At 39.7% G+C, this 27387-nt stretch overlaps 1 protein-coding gene across 1 annotated transcript in view; it reads left to right on the top strand.

Annotated features, from left to right (window-relative positions):
* Positions 1-27387, top strand: part of APAF1 (apoptotic peptidase activating factor 1) — a 64427-nt gene that overhangs the window by 9122 nt on the left and 27918 nt on the right. The window contains exons 5-14 of the mRNA XM_032221219.1: positions 56-239; positions 1433-1545; positions 2817-2948; positions 4559-4797; positions 8003-8170; positions 11122-11253; positions 13194-13307; positions 13712-13896; positions 20707-20833; positions 23563-23688. Coding sequence (XP_032077110.1) covers positions 56-239; positions 1433-1545; positions 2817-2948; positions 4559-4797; positions 8003-8170; positions 11122-11253; positions 13194-13307; positions 13712-13896; positions 20707-20833; positions 23563-23688 — 1520 coding nt within the window. The remainder of the gene's footprint in view (positions 1-55; positions 240-1432; positions 1546-2816; positions 2949-4558; positions 4798-8002; positions 8171-11121; positions 11254-13193; positions 13308-13711; positions 13897-20706; positions 20834-23562; positions 23689-27387) is intronic.

Here is a 27387-nt window from a genome sequence, read left to right as displayed (position 1 = left end):
AAGACTCATTAACGTTCACTAATATGTTTTAATTTTAACATGCATTTCTTCTTAGATTGCTTCCCAGGAGGAGTGCATTGGGTTTCTGTTGGAAAACAGGATAAAGCAGGTTTGTTAATGAAACTCCAAAATCTTTGCCTGAAATTAGACCAGGACTTCATTTATTCACAAAGACCACCATTTAATATTGAGGAAGCAAAAGATCGCCTTCGTTCGTTGCTGTTGCGCACGAGGCCAAGGTAATGTCAATAGAACAGAGTTGCATTTGCTATCTTTAATTTTAAATAAATGTGATTAATATTGTTTGTGTCAGATTCCTACATTTATAGAGATTTCCAATAAATATTCTCTGTTGCTTAAAATTCTAGCAATCACAGTTTATAACAAAATATTAGTGAATTGGTTCCATATAAAGGTAATAGTTGTCATTCTGGTGTTTTATTCATTTACAGACATTCTTTCATTGAACAACTCTGGAGTCTAACTCTTGATTATCAGGGATTCTGAATTAAAATCCATAGCGCGTTATTTTCTGCATAAGTAAATTTCAAAAATGGCAAACATGGCTTCTTAGTATCTATCTATCAATTTAAATTATAATTGCTTATTTTCTGAAGTAATTTGACTATCTTTTTCAGACTTCTATGGTATATAGTGTAATAAACTGGTTAAATTGGTGAATTAGAAACCAGCAGGCTATGAGTTCTGGTCCTCTATTTGGTACAAACACCCACTGGCCCAGTTTTTCTCTCTCAGCCCAAGTAATATGAGAATATTATTGTTTGTAGGAATAATAGTATATGAATTTAAAAATAAATAAATCATGATTCAATTGAAAGATCAATCAGAATAATTTGAATTGTCTGCTGTGATTTATGCAAAAAAAATGGTACTAAAAATATCATTCTTTCTTTGCTGATGTGTTTTGTTGAAGATTTACAATTTGGAAAAAATGATTTAAAATTTCCAGAAAGAGAATATCATAAGAATACTGGGAAATATAATTGTGAATGTGCAAAAATATATACTTTTTAAATATTCAGACTATATTTAATTTTTATTTTGTCTTGTTCTCTCCCCCCCCCCCATTGAACCCAAATGCCAAATTTATCTTTTAAAAATTCATTGATCTGTAAGGCTCTTTTTATTAAAAAAGAAACAAAAGTTTAAAATAGATAAATTCAAATACTATGAAGGATGCAATTAAAATATTACACAGTGCTTTAGACTTGATTTCAAAAAAAAGGGGCTCAATATATGTAGGAATTTATATATACCACCTATTTGTACATCGTAAAATATTGCTATTATTTTCTGGACATAACTTTGGGCTCCTGTTTAGATAGGCTACTTTAAAAAAGGAAATCTATTGTTACATATGAAGAACCTTCTTAAAGTAGATGTGCTGTTTATCATCCTTTTTTTGTAACAGATCTCTCTTGGTGCTTGATGATATTTGGGATTCCTGGGTTTTAAAAGCTTTTGATAATCAGTGTCAGATTCTTATCACCAGTAGAGACAGGAGTATAGCAGATTCTGTAACTGGTAAGGATTGTGTTTTCCTTTATTCCTCCCCTGCATAAGCTATAAATTTTTATTTAATTTACTTTATGTATGTTACTTTCCATAGTGGTATGAGTTCTGTCGCTTTTATTCCATTAAACCTTATTAAGAGCATGCAGTGATACATCCATTATATTAAACCAAAAAATGTCACTTTGAGAAAATTGTACAATATATTATTAGTAGTAACAGAGAGATAGGAAAAGGAAAGATTATCTTGTTGCCATTATGCTTAAATTATAGAAAATAATCTGAATAATGTAACCTACATACTTGAGATTTGTGGGGAAAATTAGTCAAAAACTATGCCTTTAAATATTCAAAACAAAATATATTCTGTAAGAAGTAAAATATAAATGGAAATTGGAAATCTAAAGAATTCTGGAAATTTAGAATAACATGTTCACCTTCAGTATAAAACAATCCCAAGCTCTTTCAGGGATGATATAAACACTATACCATACAATCTTATAAATACACAGTGCGACTGAATAATGAATATTACCTTCTGTTAATTCTCTATAAATTGATAAAATGAAATAGTTATATAAGAAAATGAATCTAGCCTTAAATGTAGCATTTTCCTTAAACATCAAAAACTAATTAAAATAATCGCAGTGTTAAATTCTTGTTCCAATATGATGATTGGCAGATGATTTTTTTTTTAACGCCAATTAGTGGTGGGATTCAAACATTTTTACTATCGATTCTGTGGGAGTAGGTTTTGTGGACATGGCTTTGTGGTCATGGCAGGGGAAGGATACTGCAAAATCCCCATTCCCTCCCCACTCCTGGGGGAAGGTTACTGCAAAATTCCCTCCCTACCCCACTAACCTGCTTTCCAGCTCCCTTTTCCTGTTCAGGGCAACAAAAGAAGACCAGCTGGGAGGCAGCGGGGGTAGGGCCAGCCTATTTGCCGATTCTCCAAACTACTTAAAATTTCCACTACCAGTTCTTCAGAACCTGTTGGAACTGGCTGAATTCCACCTCTGCAATTAATGTCTTGCAGAAGACAGAACAAAATAAAGCCTATAGGATAAACCAGTTGCTTTGCTTACTATGATTGCACGTGCATTCATGGAACAGAACTATTCAAAGTAAATGAAGACTCAGGCAACACAAGAATTGGCAATGGAAACAAACCTCATGGCAATACAAAGATTCAAAGATGGGTGGATAGCGTTTTAATTCAGTTATGGAGAAACTCTTATTTATGCTTTAAATCAAATATTTATTTCTGATCCTGTATTCAGGCAATAAATATGAAGTTTCTATAGAAAGTGGATTAACACATAAAAAAGCACTTGAAATATTATCCCTGTTCGTTAATATGAAAGTAACAGAGCTGCCGGAAAAAGCTGATCATATTGTTAGAGAATGCAAAGGTAATTTTTTTCATTTTATGTTACTAGGACTCTGCATCAAAAAATAATAGATTTTCAACTTATTTATAACTGCATATTTGCTAATTTAAAATTGAAATATAGTCATTGAGCAACTTAGTGTTCTTCAATTTTAAAAGACAAAGCAACTTGATATTTGTTTGCTATTTTAACCTGTATGATTTGCCTTTCCAGAATTTGAATATCTATTCTAATAATTAGAAAATACAAAAAATGGTTTATTTTGTTTTTCCACTTATTGTACTACATGCAAAAAAAAAAAACTTTCTGGAAAATTTTTCTGGTCTTCATAAACTTTGCACTTGCAATATTCTTGTTTAAACTCCCTTTGCGTTTATTCTGTGCTTGCATCTAGCTTCAAACACCCAAAGATAGAAAGAAGGAGGCCACAAATAAATCCTGAGAATGTTAAAATTCTATATTTTTAAAGGACAGAAGAAATGATTACTATTTTGGAATGAGTGTGTGTATGAGAGAGTGTGTGTACATACATATACATACATGCATACACATACATACAATCAACATACAATAAAATGCAAAACAGAAAACATATATTCAACACTAACAACAACAACAACAAAAAAGAAAAAAACTAGTACAAGATATGTACAAGAAAGGAAAGAAATGACCCAAATATCAAATAAATATAAAATTAAACATATACCGTATTTTTTGGACTATAAGATGCACCAGAGTATAAGATGCACCATGATTTTGAAGAGTAATTTTTTTTAAAAAAAGTTTTTGCACTCTGCAGGCCTCTGCATGTCTCATTTTTTGCAAAAAAAGAGGGAACATGCATATCTTTGGGAGGTTTGTAGAGGGCTTCTAGGTTGGGGGGGGGGGAATGAGCAAAAACGGCCCATTTTTGCTTGTTTTTGCCCTCCCTAGGCCCCAGGAGCACTTTGCAAGCCTCCCAAACCCTCTGCACATCCATTTTTGCAAAGGGGGCGGGGTTTCAGTAGGTCAAAAATGCCATTATTCAGGGTATAAGACGTACCCAGATTTTCACCCTCTTTTGGGGGGCAAAAATTGTACTCGAAAAATATGGTAGAATCCATCCTGGCTGGATGCTGAGAAAAAAAACCCCCTAATTAATTATTTTCACCTTTACATAACAGGTCTACATATAGTTAAAAAAAATTCCATCCCTATTTAACAAGAATACTATATTAAATAAACAAATAAATATTCCAGGTGATGATGTCTCTATCTGAAAATCAAATTGACCCAACTACACACACACACACACACTCACTCTTTTAAAAGAACAGTCAACGGGTTGGCCCAAATATTATACTACTCTTCAAATCCCTCTCTTAACAGTCCACAAATGACTTCCAGTCTCTTATAAAGCTGTCTAGTCTATTGTCTTACCAAAGCAGTAAATTTTGCCACCTCTGCTAATTCAGTCAATTGTTCTTAAGTGTACTTTTGAAGACAAAGATGAAATGGGTCATTTCAAATGATGGGGAATAATTAGGGAATTTTTAACTTCTTTGTTTTTTTAACATTTTTCCCCAATGATGCCTTCAAAAAGCAATTTGATTTCTTTTTGTTCAGTTTTACTTTTACCTATTCTATTTTAGGTTCTCCTCTCGTGGTATCATTAATAGGAGCATTATTACAAGAATTTCCCAATCGCTGGGACTATTACCTTAGACAACTTCAAAACAAACAGTTTAAAAGAATACGGAAATCCTCATCTTATGACTATGAAGCACTTGATGAAGCAATGTCTATAAGTGTTGATATGTTACCAGAAAATTTTAAAGTTTATTACAGAGATCTTTCTGTTCTTCCAAAGGACATTAAAGTGCCTTCAAAGGTAAAATAAATTTTAAAACAGTATTTTGAAGGTAAAACATGATTTAAGGTGCTAAAAGTTTTTTGGACAGCATTATAAAAAAATCTGGTTGCTTAATGATATCCATCCATGGGCTTATTTCATCTGTCTTATAACCATGGCACTTATTACTAATTTGTGGTTTTTAATCTCTTTTCCTTCAGTAGAATATCAGATGTGTTGTCTGTTTCAGATTTGACTAACAAATCATTATGCACTTTCATAGAGCTATCCCAAAGATGCTTTTTCAAGTAGCAACTAGACTTTCACAAGAAAGTCCAGTTACCTCCTGAAAAAGCATATTTGGGACAACCATTGCCTAGATGACTGCGAATCTCCATAGATACGTCACAGAGCTAGTTGTGCAGGGCTGGTTAGCAGTTAAGATGATACAGATAAAATATCTTTTAAAATAAGGTTTATCATTATCAAATCTAACCGAATGATGCAGTTACAGAATAATATTTACTATCTGGAAAGTTGTTGATATACAAGATTAGTTTATATTCATTCTTCCACTGAATTCAATACTGTATTTATTGGTATATACTTCAACCTAAGAATGAATGCGATTGCAACCTTAACAATAATTAACTTTATTATGCTTGCTGTATAAATATCTGGATATCTTATTGAATATTTTAAACATGTTAAAGTAATTTAATTAAAATTCTTTAGGATTATACATTTTCCTGAAGCAAAAAGTAAATAACTCTGTCATAGTATAAATTTTACCAGTACATATTAAAATTTGCAATGTTGATAATCATACCACAAACATTATTCCTGCTTCACTGTATAATATTTAAATATCTAAGGAAATTTGTGAATAATTAGCAATTCAATGTGCTAGTTCATTTCATTTCTAAAATCAGAGTTGCAAATTTAAATTTGAGATTTATTTTAAAAGGACAGTCACTATTCTCTCCATAGTAGAAAAATAGTGTATTTTTCAGAGTATAAGATTCACCAGAGTATAAGACGCACCAAGATTTTGAAGAGGTAAATTTAAAAATTAAAGTTTTTGCCCTCCCCGGCCCTCCAGAGCACTCTGCCGGCCTCTCAAACCCTCTGAAAACTGAGGCATGCAGAGAGTTTGGGAGGTCAGCAAAGTGCTTCTGGGGGCCAGGGAGGGCAAAAAGGCGATGTGTGGGGGCTTGAACATCCTAAAGGGTAAGACTTTTATCAATCTCAAATTCGCTTTCCCAGGGCAGGGCAGGACTAAACATATCTCTCTGCACTTTATTTTTTCCCCCTTCCCTCTGACTGGCGACCACGCAGAGCTACTTGGCCCAAGGAGTGGCAGTCGGCTTGGTTCTTCTCTTCAACGAGGAGAGAAAGATACGTGGCGGCTGCTGAACTGCCACTGCTGCGCTCGACTGGGAACGGCCCATTGGGCAAGGTGGGGGTGGGGATCCCTTTCATTTGGATTAATGGTTCCTCATGGTGGTCCCTGAGCCGCAAAAGGGAAGCTCAAAGAAGACGACCTGGCAAAGCTGCCTCCTTGAACAACTGGGCTTGTCCACAGCCCTCTTCGCAACACCGCTTCCTTAGTCTCAGTACAAAAGCAGGTGCCAGGGTCCCAGCTACCATATCTCTTTCCTGCATGACAGATCTGGGCAGCTTGGAGGTGGGGGTGGAGGAAGAGAAGAGGAACAGATTGGGAAGTTAGGGTTAGGGTTAGCAGCATAGGGCAGCATATACAAAAGCCTCTGAGTAACTGGGAAAGAAAGCCGTCCTTTTCGGGCGGCGGTTTTCTGCAGGTTCCAAGCGCGGCTTTCTTTCCCAGTTACTCAGAGGCTTTTGTATATGCTGCCCCCTCCTCCTGTAAATGAGAGCTGCCTCAGAGATGCTAGATTTCTCTGGACACTAGATCGGGAAATTAAAAACCTGGAATGGAGTACAATCAAGCTTGATTCAAAGCCTTCTTTGAACTCCTGAGCTAAGCCTCCTGAGTTAAACTTCTTGAGTTGTGGGGAAACAGCTGCCAGTGATGCCCTCAGGGCAATGACCTTGTGAGCAGAGAAGCTCAACCCCCTCAGGAACCGCCAAGCCCTTGCCACCCTTCTGACACCCATGAAGATCATGGAGAAAAGCATTTTCAGGCTGCAGTCCCCTCCCCAATTTCAAAAATGTTGCATGCAGAAGGCGCTGCCACCTGAAAGCTCTTTCTTCTATGATCCTCACGTTTCAGGTGGCAGATATGGCCAGGGGAAAAGAGAAGGCACATCTGCGGTGGGAGGATTCTCAGCGGGTGTCAGAGGGGCGGCAAGCATTTGGTGTATCTTGAGGGGGCCTTCAAAAGGCTTTCAATGCAATTCCCTGGGCCGCTTTGGGAATCAGGCTCCATGTGGAAGTGAGAATCCCCACTGCCTGGAACTACCCGAAAATCCGACGTGCGGATCAGGTGGGCGAGGCTACATTTGGAGTATAAGAGGCACCCAGATTTTCACCCTGTTTTGGGGGGTAAAAAGGTGCATCTTATACTCCAAAAAATATGGTAGTCTTTAAAATGCTTATTTCAATCAATATTTAACAAAATAAATAGCATAGTGAACAATTTTAGGCAATTGAAAATAGTCTTTTTCAGAATTTGTTTGTATATTGTTGTGGAATGGTTTCTGTTGTGACTTGGCGGAAACCTCCTGTGAGTTGTTTCGGGATGCCCGCAGGAAAAGGGCTGACCGACTCACAGGAGAGGATAACGAGCAGCTGTTGCTCGTTAGGAGCTCCTCCGGATAAAAATGACTGATGGTGCCACACCCTGGTTGCAGAAGTCAACGTTCCATTCCGTTCCATTCCTGTTCTAGTTCCGTTCGGGTTCATGATTCAGAGAAACCAACTTGGAGAAGTGGTTTCCTGTGAGAGTTTGTTTTTGCATTTGCTGCCTAACTTGTTGCCAGAGCATTTATCTGTGTTTATTTTGGGCTCACAGCCAGCAAGAGCCGGGACTGATAAAAATACTCCTTTGAAGTTCTGTCTGGCTTTCGTTTTCGAACGGGCAAGGTGGGGCTCAGAACAGGTTTCCATGCTAACAACCTTATTTTTTCACTACTTGCAAATGAGATCTCATTATATTCTATTGAATTTTTCAGATTATTTTTAACTAATGAAGGGAAAACTACTAATCTGCTTATTCATTGCAATCACCTATTTTTATTTGTTTGTTTCTTTGTTTGCATGTTAGGTATTTTGTATTCTTTGGGATATGGAGACTGAAGAAGTTGAAGACATACTGCACGAATTTGTCAACAAATCTCTCCTATTTTGTGATCGAAATGGAAAATCATTCTGTTATTATTTGCATGCTCTCCAACTTGATTTTCTTATGGAGAAGAATCGCAGTGAGCTTCAAGTATGTTTAATTTTGAATAATGATTTATTTAGGAAGCCAAATATAATAATAATTAGTATATAAAATTCATTCATAATATTAGAATTCATTTTCATAGTGCTACCATTACACACACACACACACACACACACTAGAAGAAGACTATTTTTAATTTGATATTAATTCATCTTTTCAAATACTTCTGGAATTGTACTCTATAGATATGTTTGGTTCATGTGGGAAATCTATTTATTAATAGATCCTTGTGGCATGGGCTAGCCATGGGTCAGTACAAGCAAAAACAGAAAAAAATTCTTTAACTCTGATATGCATTTTAATGAACAATGGGTCTGGAGTGATAGAGAAGTGGGTTAAGATTATTCGGCTATATATCACTTTGAATCTGCATAGAAGAGCGATGATACATGGCTCAATAGGTAAAGCCATCATAAGATTTCCTCAGTTTACAGAAAAGTAGATGTCAAACATTCCTGGTAGTGGCCGGAGGGTTTTTAAAAAAATTATTCTTTGATTCTCTGATGCTGCCTGGTAAAATACTTCTTAGTAAAGCCAGCTTTGGTTTTATTTTGTTCAATGGTCTATTTTCTTATTAGTTGTATATGTGAATTTAGCCTGCTAGCACTACAAGCTTGGAATACTGTACATATTTACATCCAGACAAGCATTCAAGTTAGCATTAAAAGGACTAGACATCAGTTTGGCTTTTACTTTCATGCAGTAATAGAGTTTCACCAGAACATAGCATTCTCAGTTTGTGAATAGAGCAAAAAAAATGACAACATTGTTTATTTTTATAACAGTATGTCTGTGGGAGATTTTAATTTAATATAGTGTTGCAAAGTACTGAGACTACAAGTGAAACTCGAAAAAGTAGAATATCGTGCAAAAGTTCATTTATTTCAGTAATGCAATTTAAAAGGTGAAACTAATATATGAGATAGACTCATTACATGCAAAGCAAGATAGTTCAAGCCGTAATTTGTCATAATTGTGATGAGTATGGCTTACAGCTCATGAAAACCCAAAATACACAATCTCAGAAAATTAGAATATTGTAAAAAAGGTGCAATATTCTAGGCTCAAAGTGTCCCACTCTAATCAGCTAATTAAGCCATAACACCTGCAAAGGGTTCCTGGGCCTTTAAATGATCTCTCAGTCTGGTTCAGTAGGAATCATAATCATGGGAAATACTGCTGACCTGACAGTTGTGCAGAAAACTAACATTGACATCCTCCATAAGGAGGGAAAGCCTCAAAAGGTAATTGCAAAAGAAGGTGGATGTTCCCAAAGTGCTATATACACATTAATAGAAAGTTGTGTGGAAGGGAAAAGTGTGGAAGAAAAAGGTGCACAAGCAGCAGGGATGACCGCAGCCTGGAGAGGATTGTCAGAAAAGGCCATTCAAAAGTGTTGGGGACTTTCACAAGGAGTGGACTGAGGCTGGAGTCAGTGCATCAAGAGCCACCACATACAGACGGATCCTGGACATGGGCTTCAAATGTCGTATTCCTCTTGTCAAGCCGCTCCTGAACAACAAACAACATCAGAAGCGTATTACCTGGGCTAAAGAAAAACAGACTTGGTCTGTCGCTCAGTGATCCAAAGTCCTCTTTTCTGATGAGAGCAATTTTTGCATCTCATTTGGAAACCAAGGACCCAGAGTATGGAGGAAGAATGGAGAGGCACACACTGCAAGATGCTTGAAGTCCAGTGTGAAGTTTCCACAGTCTGTGTTGATTTGGGGAGCCTGCTGGTATTGGTCCACTGTGCTTCGTTAAGTCCAGGGTCAACCCAGCTGTCTACCAGGATATTTTGGAGCACTTCATACTTCCTTCTGCAGATGAGCTTTATGGGGGTGCTGACTTCATTTTCCAGCAGTACTTGGCACCTGCCCACACTGCCAAAAGCACAAAAACCTGATTCAATGATCTTAAGTAGCACTCCACCATCGCGTTTGCTCTCTCCGCAGCACCATTGGTCACAGGGTGGAAGGTTGTACTAAGTCCCTGTGAAGACCCCTCCATTGTCACGAATCTGCGCCAGAACCGGGCAGTGAATTGTCTGAACTTATCCTTTTGGGGATGCCATGGAGTGTATACACATGGGTAATGAACAGTTTGTCCAGCTTCCTAGCAGATGGAAGGCCGGTACATGCTACAAAATGAGCCTGCTTGGAGAACAGATCTATTATCGTCCAAATGACCTTGTTCCCTTGGCTGTCGGGTAAATCTACGATAAAGTCCATGGCTATTTGTTCCCATGGCCGAATTGGATCTGCCACCTGCTCTAAAAGTCCAGGAGGGGATGTTTACTTCATTTTCCAGCAGGACTTGGCACCTGCTCACACTGCCAAAAGCACCAAAACCTGGCTCAATGACCATGGGATTACTGTGCTTGATTGGTCAGCAAACTCGCCTGACCTGAACCCCATAGAGAATCTATGGGGCATTGTCAAGCAAAAGATGAGAGACATGAGACCAAACAATGCAGAAGAGCTGAAGGCCGCTATTGAAGCATCCTGGTCTTCCATAACACCTCAGCAGTGCCACAGGCTGATAGCTTCCATGCCACTCCTCATTGGGGCAGTAATTGGTTCAAAAGGGGCCCAAACCAAGTACTGAGTACAATATGCATGCTTATACTTTCAGAGGTCCGATATTGTTCTATGTACAGTCCTTGTTTTATGTATTGCATGAAATATTCTAATTTTCTGAGATTGTGGATTTAGGGTTTTCATGAGCTGTAAGCCATAATCATCACAATTATGATAAATCAAGGCTTGAACTATCTTGCTTTGCATGTAACGAGTCTTATCTCATATATTAGTTTCACCTTTTAAGTTGCATTACTGAAATAAATGAACTTTTGCACGATATTCTAATTTTTCGAGGTTCACCTGTATATTAGTTTGAATTACTTGATTGTATTAATAGACATTTGATTTTTGTAGGATCTACACAAAAAAGTAGTTCATCAGGTCAAGAAATATTATAAGTGTTACATATCTATTTCGTCAGAGGAGGACTGCATGTATTGGTATAATTTTCTGGCTTACCATATGGCAGGTGCCAATATGCATGATGTAAGTTGCACTAGCTTTTACTTCTATAAATTTTCTTGTAAAACTTAGCAAAAAAAATTATGGCTTAACTGAAATATGCTTTTGTTTCTATATCTGAGAGATACAAAATATGTTTTTCTATACCTGCATCTCTATATGTATTCTCATATGCATTTCTTAAAATAAAATATTTTCTCTTTCGAATCAGTGCAGAATCAAAAAAAGGTTTGAGTATTTCACCAATTTCATGAATTTGAATAGCAACTGTTCAAAATTAAGATAGACTTCCCCTGAGTTACTTATGACATGATTCCAAAGTTCTGATGGTCATGCTAGCCCCATCCACATGAATGCATTTTGGGCACTTGGCAGCCACACACATATACACCCTTGTGTAGTATCCCACAGACACATGACCACAGTTTACAAAATTTTCTGCTGGAAACCATCCTTCCAGTTTCCAGCCGAAATCGGCCATTGGGTATAATGTGTTTGCTTAACAGCTGTGATGCTAGCTAAAACTGTGATGTTCACGTAGCAACTGCTACAAAAAAGATCATAAAATTGGGTGTGGTCACCGTAATGAACTGCTTAATGAGCAGCATAACTTACTGTAATTCCAGACTTAATTATGGTCATAGGTGAAAGACTATATAGAATAACAATCTGAAAACTGTGGTTTAAGTTTTGCAACTATATTGTTTACTAATGTAATAAATATAAAGTAATGTTTACTGGTAGTCCTTATCAACTATTTGAATGTAGAACAATGCTGAACAAAGTGAATTACAGCCTATGCCCAAAGTTACGAATGTTTCATCGCTCTCACAGTTACAAGATAAAAATCCAGGTGCTTGGTAGCATGCCTGCTCATAGAACTGTGAATATGCTCCAACTCTCCCTCCCCCCCAACACATCTAGGGTACTCTGCATAGCAGCATTCAACCATAGCCCTGGGCATGGCCTTGACCGTTGGACAGTCTTAACTGGCTGTCATCACCCCAGGCTTCAATGTAAGCACTAGTACCACTACTGCTATTCAGAAATGTTACCTTGTGCTGTTCTCCAATGCCTATATAGAGGCATTTTATTCCTGCCGTTGAGAGATCTGTGTGGCCTCTTCAACACAACTCCCTGTTGCACCAGATCTTCTTTCTCGAAGCCGCCTCAAAGCCAATTCTAGCATGATCTCAATTCAACAACCTCTATGGGGTGATAGATCCTCAGGAATGTTAGGCAATGGTGCACTGTGCAGACAACCTATGTTGAGGAGAGATATGTAGCTATTAGCAGGAGGGGGGGGGGTGGCGGCATTCTCAGAGGCACCACAGCTGAAATCAAGACCTGAAGTGGTAGCACTTATCTGAGATTGCTGAAGGCCACAGGCCTCTACTTTAGGCCTAGGTACAGTGCTTCTGTCAGTGAGTACCACACTGCAGGGCCAGGCTGGGCCAGCTGCTGCTTTCCACTGACTGCAGCAACAAAACCAACTCATGCATGGCTTGCGCAGAGCCTCCCACCTTTTAAGGCACACTCGTACTCCACTTAATAACCTTATGATTGCTTAATAGCCAGAACTATGAGTGCCAGGGTTGCCAAAGTTGAGTAAAGTGTAATGTGGCATCACAACCAAAATTCCAGTCTGAACTATGGTTGTAAATCAAGGACCACCTTGTATATTATTTAGTTATAAAGTTATTAATCCAATTTCTAAGGCCACACATTAGCCAAATGATTTTAATATGTTATCTCTGGTGAAATATAGATATATAGTAAACTCTTATTAGTCATTTGATATATATAAATAATGAAATAAATTCAGTTGTATTTCTAAGCCTGCTTGTACGTCGTGAAGGAATGTTGGGATTATACAGTCATTCTTTTCCCTAAAAATATTAAGTTACCTAACAGTGTAACATTTTGTTGAATATAATATCTTTTCTCTACATTTTTTCTTACAGGAGCTATGTGATCTCATGTTCTCATTAGATTGGATTAAAATAAAAACAGAACGAGTAGGGCCTGCTCATTTGATTCATGAATATGTTGAATACAGTAAAATACTGGATCAGAAGGTATAATATGATATGTAAAATAATTTGTAATAATTGTTTGTTCTACTTTGATCAGTTACCAATTAAATTCAACAGAACTTTTATAGTTAAAATTATTTTATGTTTTATTGAATAAAATTTGTCACTTGATTCATGACCACAAAACTCCCAAGGATGTAAATGATTAGTATAGTACTTTGTGTAGAAATGGTATAGATGAGTCTCTGAATATTTTTTGTAAAGAAAATAAAAATGTGTCTCTTTCTAGTGCATTTGTAATTATACATCAACAGAAAAAAACATCACTGTTAGGAAAGGAAAGAAAGGGTAAATGCTTTGATGCAATCATTAAAAGGTTCCATCTAATTCAGTTTTCCTTGCTATATCAGGACATTATCCATTACCATTTTATTTCTTATTCACAGGATCCTAATACACGTGAAAACTTCCAGGAATTTTTGTCCTTGAATGGGCATCTCCTTGGACATCTTCAGTTTGTAGATATTGTACAGCTGGGTCTGTGTCAGCCAGAAAATTCAGAAGTGTATCGACAAGCAAAATTGCGAGCTCAGCAAGAACTTAGTAAAGGATCTCTTTATGTGGAATGGATGTAAACACATATCTTTTTTCATGTCTCTTTCCAAGTTTGTTAAACAGATATTGAAATATTTGATCCCAAGTCAATAGCGGACTTTGTAGCCCTGTATTTAAAAGTTATATTCTCTATTTTAATACAAAATAAGTCTATTCAGGCTTTATAAAATCAGGCTGCTAAAACTCTTGTTTTGTTTCTCAGAATATTTCAATACCAACTTTTTAATGTAGGACACTGAATTTCTGGTTGAGAAAAATAGAAAATGCTTGCTTTTAGCACAGATCATTTACAATGACTGAATACTGACTCATTTGAATATTGTCTAGGAGAATATTTTAAGCAGTTCTTCAGAAATGTAGATTTAGCCCAATTGAGCTAAATGCAAGACATGGAATAATGGAATTAAATTCGAGGAAATTAGATTTAAATTCATGTTTCAAAAGGGTAATTTGAAAGTGGAACCTGTTACCTAAAGAAATGGTGGGATGGATTCCTGCGCTAAGGAATGCCAGCATCCTCAGGATCGCGTGCAGAGGTGAACTCTTTCCTTGCTTTCGCCTGGACTGAGATTTCCATGCACAGGCTGGATCAGGGGGACTTCTTCATGTTAACCTTTCTTCTTCTGGGCCCTTCTAGCCTCTCCCTTTGTATATGTATATGTATATATATATTAGATTGCAACCATAGCCTCTGTAGCTTCGGTTGCTTTTTTTTAAGAGTAGCAAATCTGCTATAACAAAATAGTATGAATGTTGAGAGAAACTGTGCCCACTGAGCCAAGGTGGCGCAGTGGTTAAATGCAGCACTGCAGGCTACTGCTAGATCAGCAGTTCAGCGGTTCAAATCTCACCGGCTCAGGGTTGACTCAGCCTTCCATCCTTCCGAGGTGGGTAAAATGAGGACCCAGATTGTTGGGGGCAATATGCTGACTCTCTGTAAACCGCTTAGAGAGGGCTGAAAGCCCTATGAAGCGGTATATAAGTCTACTGCTATTGCTATTGCTATTTTAACTTATTGCATTGTATTTGAGTAATTAGTGTGGGGTGTGTTTGAAGAGAGTGTTTGATCGGTTAGTATGGTAGGACCGGGGATACGGCCTGGAGTCCCCTCCGCTGAATGCAGAAGCAGAAGTGGAAGGGGGCCCAGACTCACCTCCCGGCCTGGTGTGAATAGAACATATGACCTGCCGGGAAGAAGGGGGAGGGGGGAGGGGTCTACGGGGATAGGGGTAAGTCGGAGCATCCCGGTCATGACTGGGAGGGGCAGATATGGCGGGAGCTGTAGGGCTAGCCATTATTGGGGAATAAGGACTTGCTACATTACAGGGATTGCTTGTTCCGGCCCCTCAGGCTCAACTCAAGGATCTGGTGTCAGAGGAGTACAGGGCCCCGGTCTCAGGTTGTTGTTGCTAAATGCCAGGTCGGTTGTGAACAAAGCTCCCCTCGTCCGAGATTTAATATTGGACGAGGAGGCAGACCTGGCATGTATAACCGAAACCTGGCTGGGCCAAGAGAGGGGTGTTCCCCTCTCAGAAATTGCCCATATGGGTTTCAGGTTCTCCACCAACCACAGCACCAGCGAAGGGGTGGTGGTACCCCCCCCACTGCAGGGAGGCAGAGCCGATTAAGTGGTTCCACCCCAGGCGCCTGATGGACCCTGAGGGGTTTCAGAGGAAGCTTGGAGAGATACCTGATTCACTTGTCCGCAATCCGTCTGAGTCTTTGGTCGCTCCCTGAAATAGTGCAGCGGCTGGAGCATTGGATCGGATTGTGCCTTTGAGGCCTCTCCGCAGCAGCGGTTCCAGGAGGGCACCTTGGTTTACCGAGGAACTCCGGGAGATGAAGCGCCAAAAGAGACGCCTAGAGCGACGTTGGAGGGCTAGTAACTCTGAGTCTGATCGATCACTACTAAGAGCCTTTATTAGGACTTATCTAGTGGCGATATGGGCGGCAAAATGTGCGCATTTTTCCACTCTTATTGCGTCCGCGGAATCTTGCCCAGCCACCCTATTTAGGGTGACCCGCTCCCTCCTGAAAGGTGAGGAGGTGGGAGAACCCTTGCAGGGAAGAGCTGAGGAGTTTGTTCAGTTTCTGTCGGATAAAATCACTCAGATTCGGACAGACCTGGACTCCGTTTGGGCAATGCCAGCCAAGATGCTGAGGGCTAGTCTTAATCCGATTTTTTGGGATGAGTTTGAATTTGTCACCCCAGAGGAAGTGGACAAGGCCATGGGAGCGATGAGTGCCTCCACCTGTTTATTAGATCCGTGCCCCTCCTGGCTGGTTTTAACCAGCAGAGAGGTGACACGAGGCTGGCTCCAGACGATTATCAACGCATCTTTGCAGGAGGGGTTTTTCCCGCAACCATTAAAGGAAGCAGTGGTGAGACCCCTCCTCAAGAAGCCTTCCCTGGACCCAGCTGTTTTGAAAAACTATTGTCCCGTCTCCAACCTTCCTTTTTTAGGGAAGGTTGTTGAGAAGGTTGTGGCGCTTCAACTCCGACGGACCTTGAAAGAAACGGATTATCTAGACTCCTGTCAGTGTGGTTTCAGGCCCGGATACAGCACGGAAACTGCTTTGGTCTCCCTGACCAATAATCTCTGGCAGGCTAGGAGGACATTCCTCTATCCTGGTGCTTCTTGACCTCTCAGCGGCTTTCGATACCATTGAACATGGTATCCTTCTGCAATGCCTGGGGGAAGTGGGAGTGAGAGGCACCGTATTACGGTGGTTCCCCTCTTACCTCTCTGACAGATCACAGTTGGTGTTGGTCAGGGGGCAAAGGTCGACCCCTAGGCTCCTTAAATGTGGTGTGCCACAGGGTTCGGTCTTGTCCCCCCTCCTATTTAACATCTACATGAAGCCGCTGGGTGAGATCATGCGACAGCACGGGGTAAAGTGCTGATGATACTCAATTATATCTTTCTGCCCCTTGCCAGCTCAGTGAAGCAGTGGACATGATGTACCGATGTCTGGAGGCTGTTAGGGTCTGGATGGGGGCGAACAAACGTGCTCAATCCCAATAAGACTGAGTGGATGTTGCCCCCGAAGGACTGTTTGGGCAGTCTATCCTTAACCCTGGGGGGACAAAATTTACGCCCCTCAGAGAGGGCTCGCAATTTGGGAGTCCTTCTGGATCCGCAGCTGAAATGGGAACATCATCTGTCGGCTGTGACCAGGGAGGCTTTTGCCCAAGTTCGCCTGGTGCACCAATTGCGGCCCTATTTGGATCGGGATCCGCTTCTAACGGTCACTCATGCCCTTGTCACCTCGAGGCTGGATTATTGTAACACACTCTACATGAGGCTACCCTTGAAAAGCATTTGGAGACTGCAGTTAGTTCAGAATGCGGCCGCGCGGGTGATAGTGGGTGTGCTGAGGTACACCCACGTTACACCTATCCTCCGTGAGCTGCACTGGCTGCCTATTGGTCTCCGGACTCAATTCAAGGTGTTGGTTATCATCTATAAAGCCCTACATGGCTTAGGGCCAGGATACCTTCGAGACCGCCTGCTGACACATACCTCCCAGCAACCAGTAAGATCCCATAGATTGGGCCTCCTTCGGGTGCCGTCGGCTATACAATGTCGGCTGCCGGGCCCTTGGAGGAGAGCCTTCTTGGTGGCTGCTCCGACTCTTTGGAACCAGCTCCCCCCGTAAATCGGACCATACCCACTCTGATGGCCTTCAGGAAAGCCGTAAAAACTTGTCTGTTCCGGCAGGCCTGGGGCTGTTGACCTCACTATTGAGGTCCAGTCCCGACTAGAATGAATTTATGATGGATGATTGTTGTTTTAAATTATATTGTTTTTATGTTTTTTATATTCTGTTTGTAAGCCGCCCGGAGTCCCTTGGGATTGGGCGGCATATAAAAGTTTTAAATAAATAAATAAATAAATAAATAGGGTAGGACTCAATTGCTAAAACCTTGGCAATTTTAATCTGTATCAACTTCAACTCAGAATTCCTCAGCCAGGAAGTTCACATAGATTTCTTGTATGCATAGCACAGGTGGGATTTAACCAGTTGCTTATGCAGTTCAGAGAATAGGATAAAAATAAAATGTGAAAGGCTTCCCCCCCCCACCCGCCCCCCACTCTTTCCATTCAGTTAATAGCTCCACTTAACAATTTCAGCTGGAATGAAGCTGATACACGCTGAATCAAGTCAATAAACAACAGAAACTGACAGGATTAGGGCAGAGAAACCCATCAATCACCCATCTAGGGATGAGATTAACCTCTTCCCTTCAGGAAGAAGGACAAGATTACAAACATTTTCATTATAAAGGGTATTAGGTAATACTTCTGTGATCAGTTCATACTCCCTGGAGTTCTCCAAAACCTTTTATAGCTGAAGCAGCGTTGGCTACTTCTTGGGGGGGGGGGGTTTGGGGGGACGACGACATACAGGAGGGGACATTGATGCAGCTTGATCATACAGGCCATGAATTTAGTCCATGTGTGGTCTAGTCAGCTGTATTGCTTCTGCTGTAAAGCACCCAATTTAGAACAGAGAGAACATAGAATAATAGAGTTGGAAGGATTAATGGCTTTTGGCAGCACACCAAGGCTTTCAGTTAGCTTGAGCTACTACTCTTACTTTCCCTGTCAGCTGCTTTGGAGTTGACTTTTTTTTTTTAAAGGAAAATGGCTGTTTTTGGAATTGTTTTAGTGGTACCTGGCACTGTCCTTTTGGGTATAATTTCCTTACTCTTTTTGAAAGCCTCTAGTGATGGAGCACCCACAACTTCTGAAGGCAAGCTATTTCATTGGTTGATTGATTTCACCCTTAGGAAATTTCTCCTTAGTACTTGGTTGCTTCTCTCTGATTAGTTTCCATCCATTGTTTCTTGTTGTGCCTTCTGGTACTTTCGAAAATAGATTGACTCCCTCATTTTTGTAGGAGCCCTTCAAATTTTCTGTCAGAACAATTAATCAGTGGAACAACTTGCCTTTAGAAGTTGTGGGTGCTCCAACACTGGAAGTTTTTAAGAAGAAATTTGTCAGAAGTGATGTAGGGGGTTGGACTAGAAGATCTCCAAGGTCCTTTCCAACTCTGTTGTTCTATTCTAAATATTGGAACAGTGCTATTTTTTGTGCTATCTTATTGTGAGTTGGTCTAAGGAGAAATTTCCTAAGGCTGAAACTAATCAAATTGGCCACGTCCACCTAGTCACATGACCCATTCCCACAGAAAACACAGGGAGCCACAAAACCTGGGTAGGTGTGACTGGAGGGGGTCATGTGACTGAGTGGGAGTGACATTGAGTTGGCCATGCCCACCCACATGACCACCAACCCACTCACATGACCACCAAGCCATGCCCACAGAAATGGTAGTAAAAAAATTTGAATCCCAGCACTGATACATAGTATTTCTATAATAGACAGTAAGGAAGACAGATTTCTCAGACTAGAAATAAATTATCATACTTGGTGACCAATTGTACATCTATTTTACTGTTCTATTTGTTTTTTCTCTATTGAGATATGTATGTACAATTTTACATGGAATTAAAATTATATACACCCAAGAAATATAAAAAAGTGATTGCTGATAATCTGAAATGTTCAAGTCAATTAAAAAAGAGTAACATTTTAAAAACAACCCTTGCGTCCTTGAAAATAAATTATTATTTTAGGGACTACAATTCTTCAAAAATAAACAAATACCATATTTTCGGTGTATAAGACGCAATGGAGTATAAGACGTAACAAGGTTTTGAAGAGGCAAATTTTTAAAGAAAATAGGTAGGTAGATAGAGGGATAGAGAGGGAGAGAGAGAAATACAGTAGGTAGGTAGGGCGAGGGAGTAGGTAGGTAGGTAGGTAGAGGGATAGAGAGAGATAAAGAGATAGAAAATACGGTAGGTAGGGAGAGAGAAAGTAGATAGGTTGGTAGGGAGAGGAATAGAGGGAGAGAAATAGAGAGAAATACAGTGGATAGGTAGGGAGAGAGAGAGTTTAGGTAGGTAGGGAGAGGGATAGAGAGAAATAGAAAGAGAAAAATACAGTAGAGAGGTAGGGAGAGAGAGTAGGTAGGTTGGTAGGGAGAGGATAGAGAGAAAAAGAGAGAGAAATACAGTAGGTAGCGAAGGAGAGAGAGAGAGAGTAGGTAGATAGGTAGATGTTTCCAGGTGTATTTATCCATGTGCTGGAGAAAGAAATCGCTGACAATCTGCAGCACCTAAGACTTTGTTTCTGCTGGCACAGCACTTGATCGATGTAATTCTCATCAATCAGTTAAAGAGCTTTCCAAAAGGGGGGGAAAAGTTTTTGCACTCTGCAAACCTTCCAAAAATGGCCCGTTTTTCACGAAAACAGGCCCATTTGTTTTTCAAATAAAAGGCATGAATAGCCTTGGGGGGGGCCTTGCAAAGTGCTCGGGGGGGGGGGAAGACAAGCAAAAAGCAGCCTGTTTTTCTCAAAAACGTACCCGTTTTCCATCAAAAAATTGCATGCATAGCCTTATGGAGTGCTCCTGGGGGGTTGGGGGGGGCAAAAAACGGCCCATTTTTCACTCATTTCTGCCCTTCCCAGCCCCCAGGAGCTCTCTCAAAGCCTTCATAAGGCTATGCATGGCCACTTTGGTGAAGGGGGCGGGGCTGCGGGAGGCAGAAAATGCTGTATTCGATGTATAAGACGCACCCAGATTTTCAGCCTCTTTTGAGGAAAAAGGGTGCGTTTTATACTCCGAAAAATACGGTAGTTATTTATAGAACATAAATACATTTACACATGTTGCATGGCTTGTTATGGTTCGATAAATTGAAGATATTAATGTATATCTAATGTTTCAAATGTCTATTTTTTCTATAATCTAGCAATAAAACATCAGTGAAGAACACGTACCGTTTGGTTGTACATTCACATACAGATGCCGTTTACCATGCTTGTTTTTCCCAAGACCATCAACAAATAGCTACATGTGGAGCTGATAAAACTTTGCAGGTAAAAGTTTATCGTATCAGCACAACAAGATATCAATTATATATATTATGTATCAATTGATGCATGTTTTAAAAATCATATTTTCAAATTGATGTTTACACATGTTGCATGGCTTGTTGCATGAAAACTGCCAGATGGGCTAGAAGAAGGGGTCAAATTAGGGCATAGCTTGGAGTCCTTGCCCAGCTGTAAATGGCAGAAGCTTGACTTCCCCAAAATTCCATGAAATCGTATCTGGTCATTGCAGGGGAAGACAATCTGATGAGATTATTATAACATAGGTGATAGATAATAAAGTTACTGACTTCGTTATTCATGACTGATTCTGGTTGCTTGCCAATGATAAATCTTTTGATATCAATTGTTCTGAACATTAAGGAAGGAAAGATGGAAGAGTTACCCAGTTTGTTTAATTGGTAACATAAGGAGCCCTCCATTTGGATTTTTTAAAATGAAATGTAATCCCTGATGTGGTTTTGTTGTAGAATACCATCTGGTTCCAGAGATATACTGCACTGTTACCCATTTTCTACCAACTTAAACTGATACATGTTCAAGATGCTTGAAATAAAAGAAGTATTATTTTTTACGCTCTAAAAAAACCTAGAGAAACAATCGTATTTTATTTGTATCATATGTTTAACTCCCCTTGTGTTTTTTTATCTTGTGTGCTTGATAGCAGGTTCTTACATGTAACTAAAGTTTGCAGGTTGGTTACAGTTGTCCAGTGCTTAGGTTTTCATGTATTCCTTGCTTTTGAAATGTTACCTATCATGTGATTTACAGGTAATCCTCAACGTATGACCACAATTGAGTCCAAAATTTATGTTTTTAAGCGGGATATTTGTTAAGTGAGTTTTGCCCTATTTTACTACCTTTCTTGCCACAGTTGCTAAGTGAATTACTGCAATTGTTAAATTACTAACACAATTTTAAGTGAATCTGGCTTCCCCATTGATTTTGCTTGTTAAAAGGTTGCAAAAGGTGATCACATTACCTTGGGACACAGCAATGGTCATAAGTATGAATCAGTTGCCAAACGTCTGATCACATGATTATGGGGATGCTTCAAAGGTTGTAAGTGTGAAATATGATCATAAGTCATTTTCAATGCTGTTGTAACTTTGAAGGGTCACTAAATCAAATGTTATAAGTTGAGGACTACCTTTAGTATATTTTTTTGTGTAGATATTAGACACTCTGTTTTTCCAAAACTTTCACAATTACTGATTTATTAATATGTGTATATTCATTTGTTACGAAAAGTGCCAGTTCTCATTTATGAGGGGTCCATGATGCTCTCAGAGCTTGGTTATTTTCTTCCAGACGTTTCATTACCCAAACTAGGTAACATCATCAGTGCTAGTAAGGGGTGGGGTTTGTTTTCACTTTATATTATAGCAATAGCAATAGCAGATTTTTATATACCGCTTCATAGGGCTTTCAGCCCTCTCTAAGCGGTTTACAGAGTCAGCATATTGCCCCCAACAACAATCTGGGTCCTCATTTTACCCACCTCGGAAGGATGGAAGGCTGAGTCAACCCTGAGCCGGTGAGATTTGAACCGCTGAACTGCTGATCTAGCAGTCAGCCTGCAGTGCTGCATTTAACCACTGTGCCACCTTGGCTCTACTATTCTAGTAGCTTGCCCTGCATGTGTTGGTGGGGGTGGTCTTAGAGGTTCTTTGGTTGGGCTGCTTACAGTTGGCTTGTTTGGCAGTTCCTTGATTGGAGTATTGTTTATTTGATTGTTGGTCTGATGTTAAACTTGGAGTTAATCTATGCTTATCTGGGTGCTGATTGCTGGTAGGGAGTATTTTGGGTTTTTTTATTCCCTTTTTGGTTTATAACCATCCTAGACCAAGCCAAGTCCAAAAACCCTAATTGTCTAGAATCCTGGATTCCCTCAAATTAGTCATCAATAGACACAAAAACAAAAACTACATATTATGCAAAAGAAACCCCAAAGGTGCTTTTTCCAAAGGGAACTGGACTTCGTTTTTCCTTGAAGAAGTTTCACTTCTCATACAAGATGATGAGACAAAATGTCTTCAAAGAAAAACAAACTCCTGTTGCCTTTTGAAAAAGCACCTTTGGGACAACTATGACTTGGATGACTGAGAATCTCAATAGACAAAAAAGACAGTCAACAAACCAAAAAGTGCACAAAAAAACCAAAAACACCTTCCCACCAGCAACCAGCATCCAAATGAACATAGATTAACTCCAAGATTAACAATCAAGTAAAAAATACCCCAATCAAAGGACTGCCAAACAAGCCAACAGTAAACAGAACAAAATCTGACAAAGAACGTCTAAGAACCCCCTCCCCCAACTAGAACATAAACTGAGAGCAAACCCCACTCCTTACTAACACTGATGATGTTACCTAGTTTGGGTAATGAAATGTCTGCAAGAAAACAACCAAGCTCTGAGAGCACCAAATTTCAACCTTGATCTACAAATATTCTCCTTATAAGAACTACAAATATTTGATCTTATTTAGTATGCTGGGGTTGGCTTGAAAGTTAATAAACTCTCCTTCCATTTTTTTTTTTCCTTTTGAACTAACAAAAACTCAATTATATAGACAAGAGAATTAATAAAATAGAATTACAACTGTGTACAGTAATATATGTTTGTAACACACACACACACAGAGTTTTGTATACAGATTTAAAATTCCTATATCACTTCTACTTGCTTATATTTTGTTGTTCTATTTTCAGGTTTTCAAAACTGAAAGTGGAGAAAAGCTCCTAGAAGTAAAAGCTCATGATGATGAAGTACTCTGCTGTGCTTTTTCAGTGGATGGCAGATTTCTAGCCACTTGTTCAATGGATAAAAATGTAAAAGTAAGCATATTTTGAAAAATCATTCATATTCTTGAACTTTAATTAATATCAGTTGAATTAATAATACAGGTAGGCCTCACTAAATCATCTTTCATTTAGCGACTGTTCAAAGTTATGAGTGCTAAAAATAGTTACTTAGGACTAATGTTCATATTTATAACTGTTGCAGCGTCCCTTAAGTTACTGTGATTATGATTCAGGTGCTTGGCAACTGTTGTGTATTTATAATAGTCACAGCATCCCACCTACTTTCTGACAAGCAAAATCAATGGGAAAGCCAGTGGGAGGTCGCAAATTACAGTCGTCTGATGGGTTGCTTAATGAGCTCAAGTTTGTTTAATGACTACAGCTAGTCAGAACATGGTGTTTCTCTTAACTGCTTTGCTTAGTGATAGATTTGCTGGTTCCAATTAGAGTAATTAAATGAGTACCTTCAGTTTTTAATTGAAGCTAATAAGAAAATAATTAATTTCAATAATACATAAAAAATGTCCATTTTTACAGCCCTTAGAGTTCTCTAAAATCATACTACAACATTAAATTCAAATGATTACTTTTGAATCATATTTTACAATATTTTTTTTATTAAAACAAGTTCTAAAACATTTGGTCTTAACTTAAATACCAAAGCTCTAACATTTCAATCTTGTCCTCTTTAATAATATAAGTACAATGCTCCATGGACCACAGAAGCTGTCTCTTCAGGATTCGTTGTTGCATTATGATTACTTATTTACTTATTACACCTATGTGCCACCTATATTGCCAAAGGTGATTAAGTTTTAAGAATAATTCTTACTCTAGCCTGGCATTCATTTTTTAATCATATTTTTATTCAATTTGGAGATTACCCAGCAAAGTAATCTGAGCAGCGTACAATACAAAGAAAAGAATCGTAAAAAATATATTTGTTTCGAAGAGTAAAACAACTAAACATATCCCAAACTAGCAAAAATGAACAAATACTTTGCATTGACCCTGTCAGGTTCCGAAGGGTAATGAAAACAGCCAAACACAGAAACAGTTTGAAATGTAGTTTGTATGCTTCCTTTGGCACGAACTGACCAACAAAGCACTAAGGCAATGAATAAATTGTCAGAGCTACCACCTAGTGCTCCCCACCACCTTTTATAATTACTTAGTAATTAGGATAACCTGCACTTCGCGCGTGTGCACACCCATCCCCTCGTAACCCAAAACAAACATCACCTGGCAATTAATCGTGGATTGTTCTCAGTCAGTTATCAGTCAGTCAGCTTTGTAGATTTACTCAGCTGTTTGTGTAGGAGTGAAGCCTAGTGAGTCTTGGCAGCTGACCCAGATTCTCCCCTGAATGGCAGCTCCAGGCCTCTGGGCTGGCTGGAGCTGACATGTGGCCCCCTACTACAGAGACAGCATTTGGGGAGTTATAAATTACAGTCAGTTAGGAGTCGAAGGACCCCTTCCCCCTGGTTTTGTGGTATGTCTGCAGTGGAATCTCGCTATCAGGTGGGGTTCCCTGCAGTCCTTGCTATGAACCCATGATGCCTCTGACGGGATAACCTTTTCATAACAAAAGGTATTGTAACCGTCCCCTGTGCCGCCTGGTATCTAGTATATCTTGCACTACATAGTGCTGTTCCCCATCTACAGTAACCAGGGTTGGTAGCTTTAGCGGGTCTTCTGTGATATCAGATGCCTGAACTGATCAGAGCAGGCTGCAGTGGAAGACTAGATGTGTTTTTCCCAGTAGAGGTGGGAGTCTTAGCTGCACTGTGACCGGGTTAATAACTCGCATGATTGGGAAAGGCCCAATAAATTTGGGCCTGAGTTTCTTACATGGCAACGGTAGCCTGAGATATTTAGTGGAGAGGTATACCCTCTGGCCTACGTGGAAATGTCCTTGTGCCTTCCGCCTTTTATCAGCACTCCTTTTATATGTGGCAAACGAGTGACATAACACATCCCTCACCACTTTCCAAACCTTTTGCATCCGGGCTATCCACTACTGCGAGGTCGTATCATCTGGGCGCACCTAAGGACACTCCGGAATTGGGACAAACTCCTGCCCTGTAGCCACATGAAATGGGGTAAACCCCATACTTTTGTGCACTGCATTGTTATATGCAGCCTCTGCAAAGGGAAGGAGTTCAGCCTAATCGGTCTGTTGGTACTGGATGTAACATCTTAAGTAGCACTCCACCATCGCGTTTGCTCTCTCCGCAGCACCATTGGTCACGGGGTGGAAGGCTGTACTAAGTCCCTGTGAAGACCCCTCCATTGTCACGAATCTGCACCAGAACCGGGCAGTGAATTGTACTCCCATCTGAACTTATCCTTTTGGGGATGCCATGGAGTGTATACACATGGGTAATGAACAGTTTGTCCAGCTTCCTAGCAGATGGAAGGCCGGTACATGCTACAAAATGAGCCTGCTTGGAGAACAGATCTATTATCGTCCAAATGACCTTGTTCCCTTGGCTGTCCGGTAAATCTACGATGAAGTCCATGGCTATCTGTTCTCATGGCCGAATTGGATCTGCCACCTGCTCTAAAAGTCCAGGAGGGGATGTTTACTTCATTTTCCAGCAGGACTTGGCACCTGCCCACACTGCCAAAAGCACCAAAACCTGGCTCAATGACCATGGGATTACTGTGCTTGATTGGTCAGCAAACTCGCCTGACCTGAACCCCATAGAGAATCTATGGGGCATTGTCAAGCAAAAGATGAGAGACATGAGACCAAACAATGCAGAAGAGCTGAAGGCCGCTATTGAAGCATCCTCGTCTTCCATAACACCTCAGCAGTGCCACAGGCTGATAGCTTCCATGCCACACCACATTGGGGCAGTAATTGCTGCAAAAGGGGCCCAAATCAAGTACCGAGTACAATCTGCATGCATATACTTTTCAGAGGTCCGATATTGTTCTATGTACAATCCTTGTTTTATTGATTGCATGTAATATTTTAATTGTACGATATTCTAATTTTTCGAGTTCCACCTGTATCAGGGCTGGGAGCTGACCTATGTTTTTAACTACTTCTGAAACCTCTGGAGGTAGGGAGCCTTATGACTGCAGTGGACAGGCATCATACAGTAGAGAATGTGCAAGGCCATGACATATGACATTGTTTGATTGAGGAGGCCTACATCATGCCCATTCTGCTTGGTTTCATTGGTAGGGCAGGAGTTACTTAAGATTGACAGTTTCTTAAATAACCAGGTTGTATACCACGTAGGCCTTTTTAGGTAATAACCAATGGTAATCTTGTACCTGTAGCCCTAGGCAACCAGTATAGCTTACAAAGCAGAGATGACACATGGGTGCAAAGTGATGTGCCTACTACTGCCCACCTTACTGCATTCTGGACCAACAGTAGCTTCCAAATGGTATTTTGGGCAGTCTCATGTAGGGTACCTTGCAGTAATCCAGTCAAGATACGATGAGGGCATGAGTAATTGTCTGAAGGATCTCCCACTCTAGAAAATATCTTTTCGTTAACCTATGAGGTAGTTTAGACAAATAAAATTGGAATTTGAATTCTTATTATATATAGTTTACATTTGCAAGTTCAAATTTAATATTTCAGCCAATTACTACTTGCTACAATTTAAGGAATATTTATGTACATAGAAGAAATTGAACATATTTCAGCTTTTCCTAGTATTTAGATTAGAAATTGATACATACTTGATAAATATCTTTTTCAATGTTTGA

Source organism: Thamnophis elegans, chromosome 7 (genome assembly GCF_009769535.1).
Source record: "Thamnophis elegans isolate rThaEle1 chromosome 7, rThaEle1.pri, whole genome shotgun sequence".
Lineage (NCBI taxonomy): Eukaryota > Metazoa > Chordata > Lepidosauria > Squamata > Colubridae > Thamnophis > Thamnophis elegans.
This window is presented reverse-complemented; position numbering and strand designations above follow the sequence as displayed.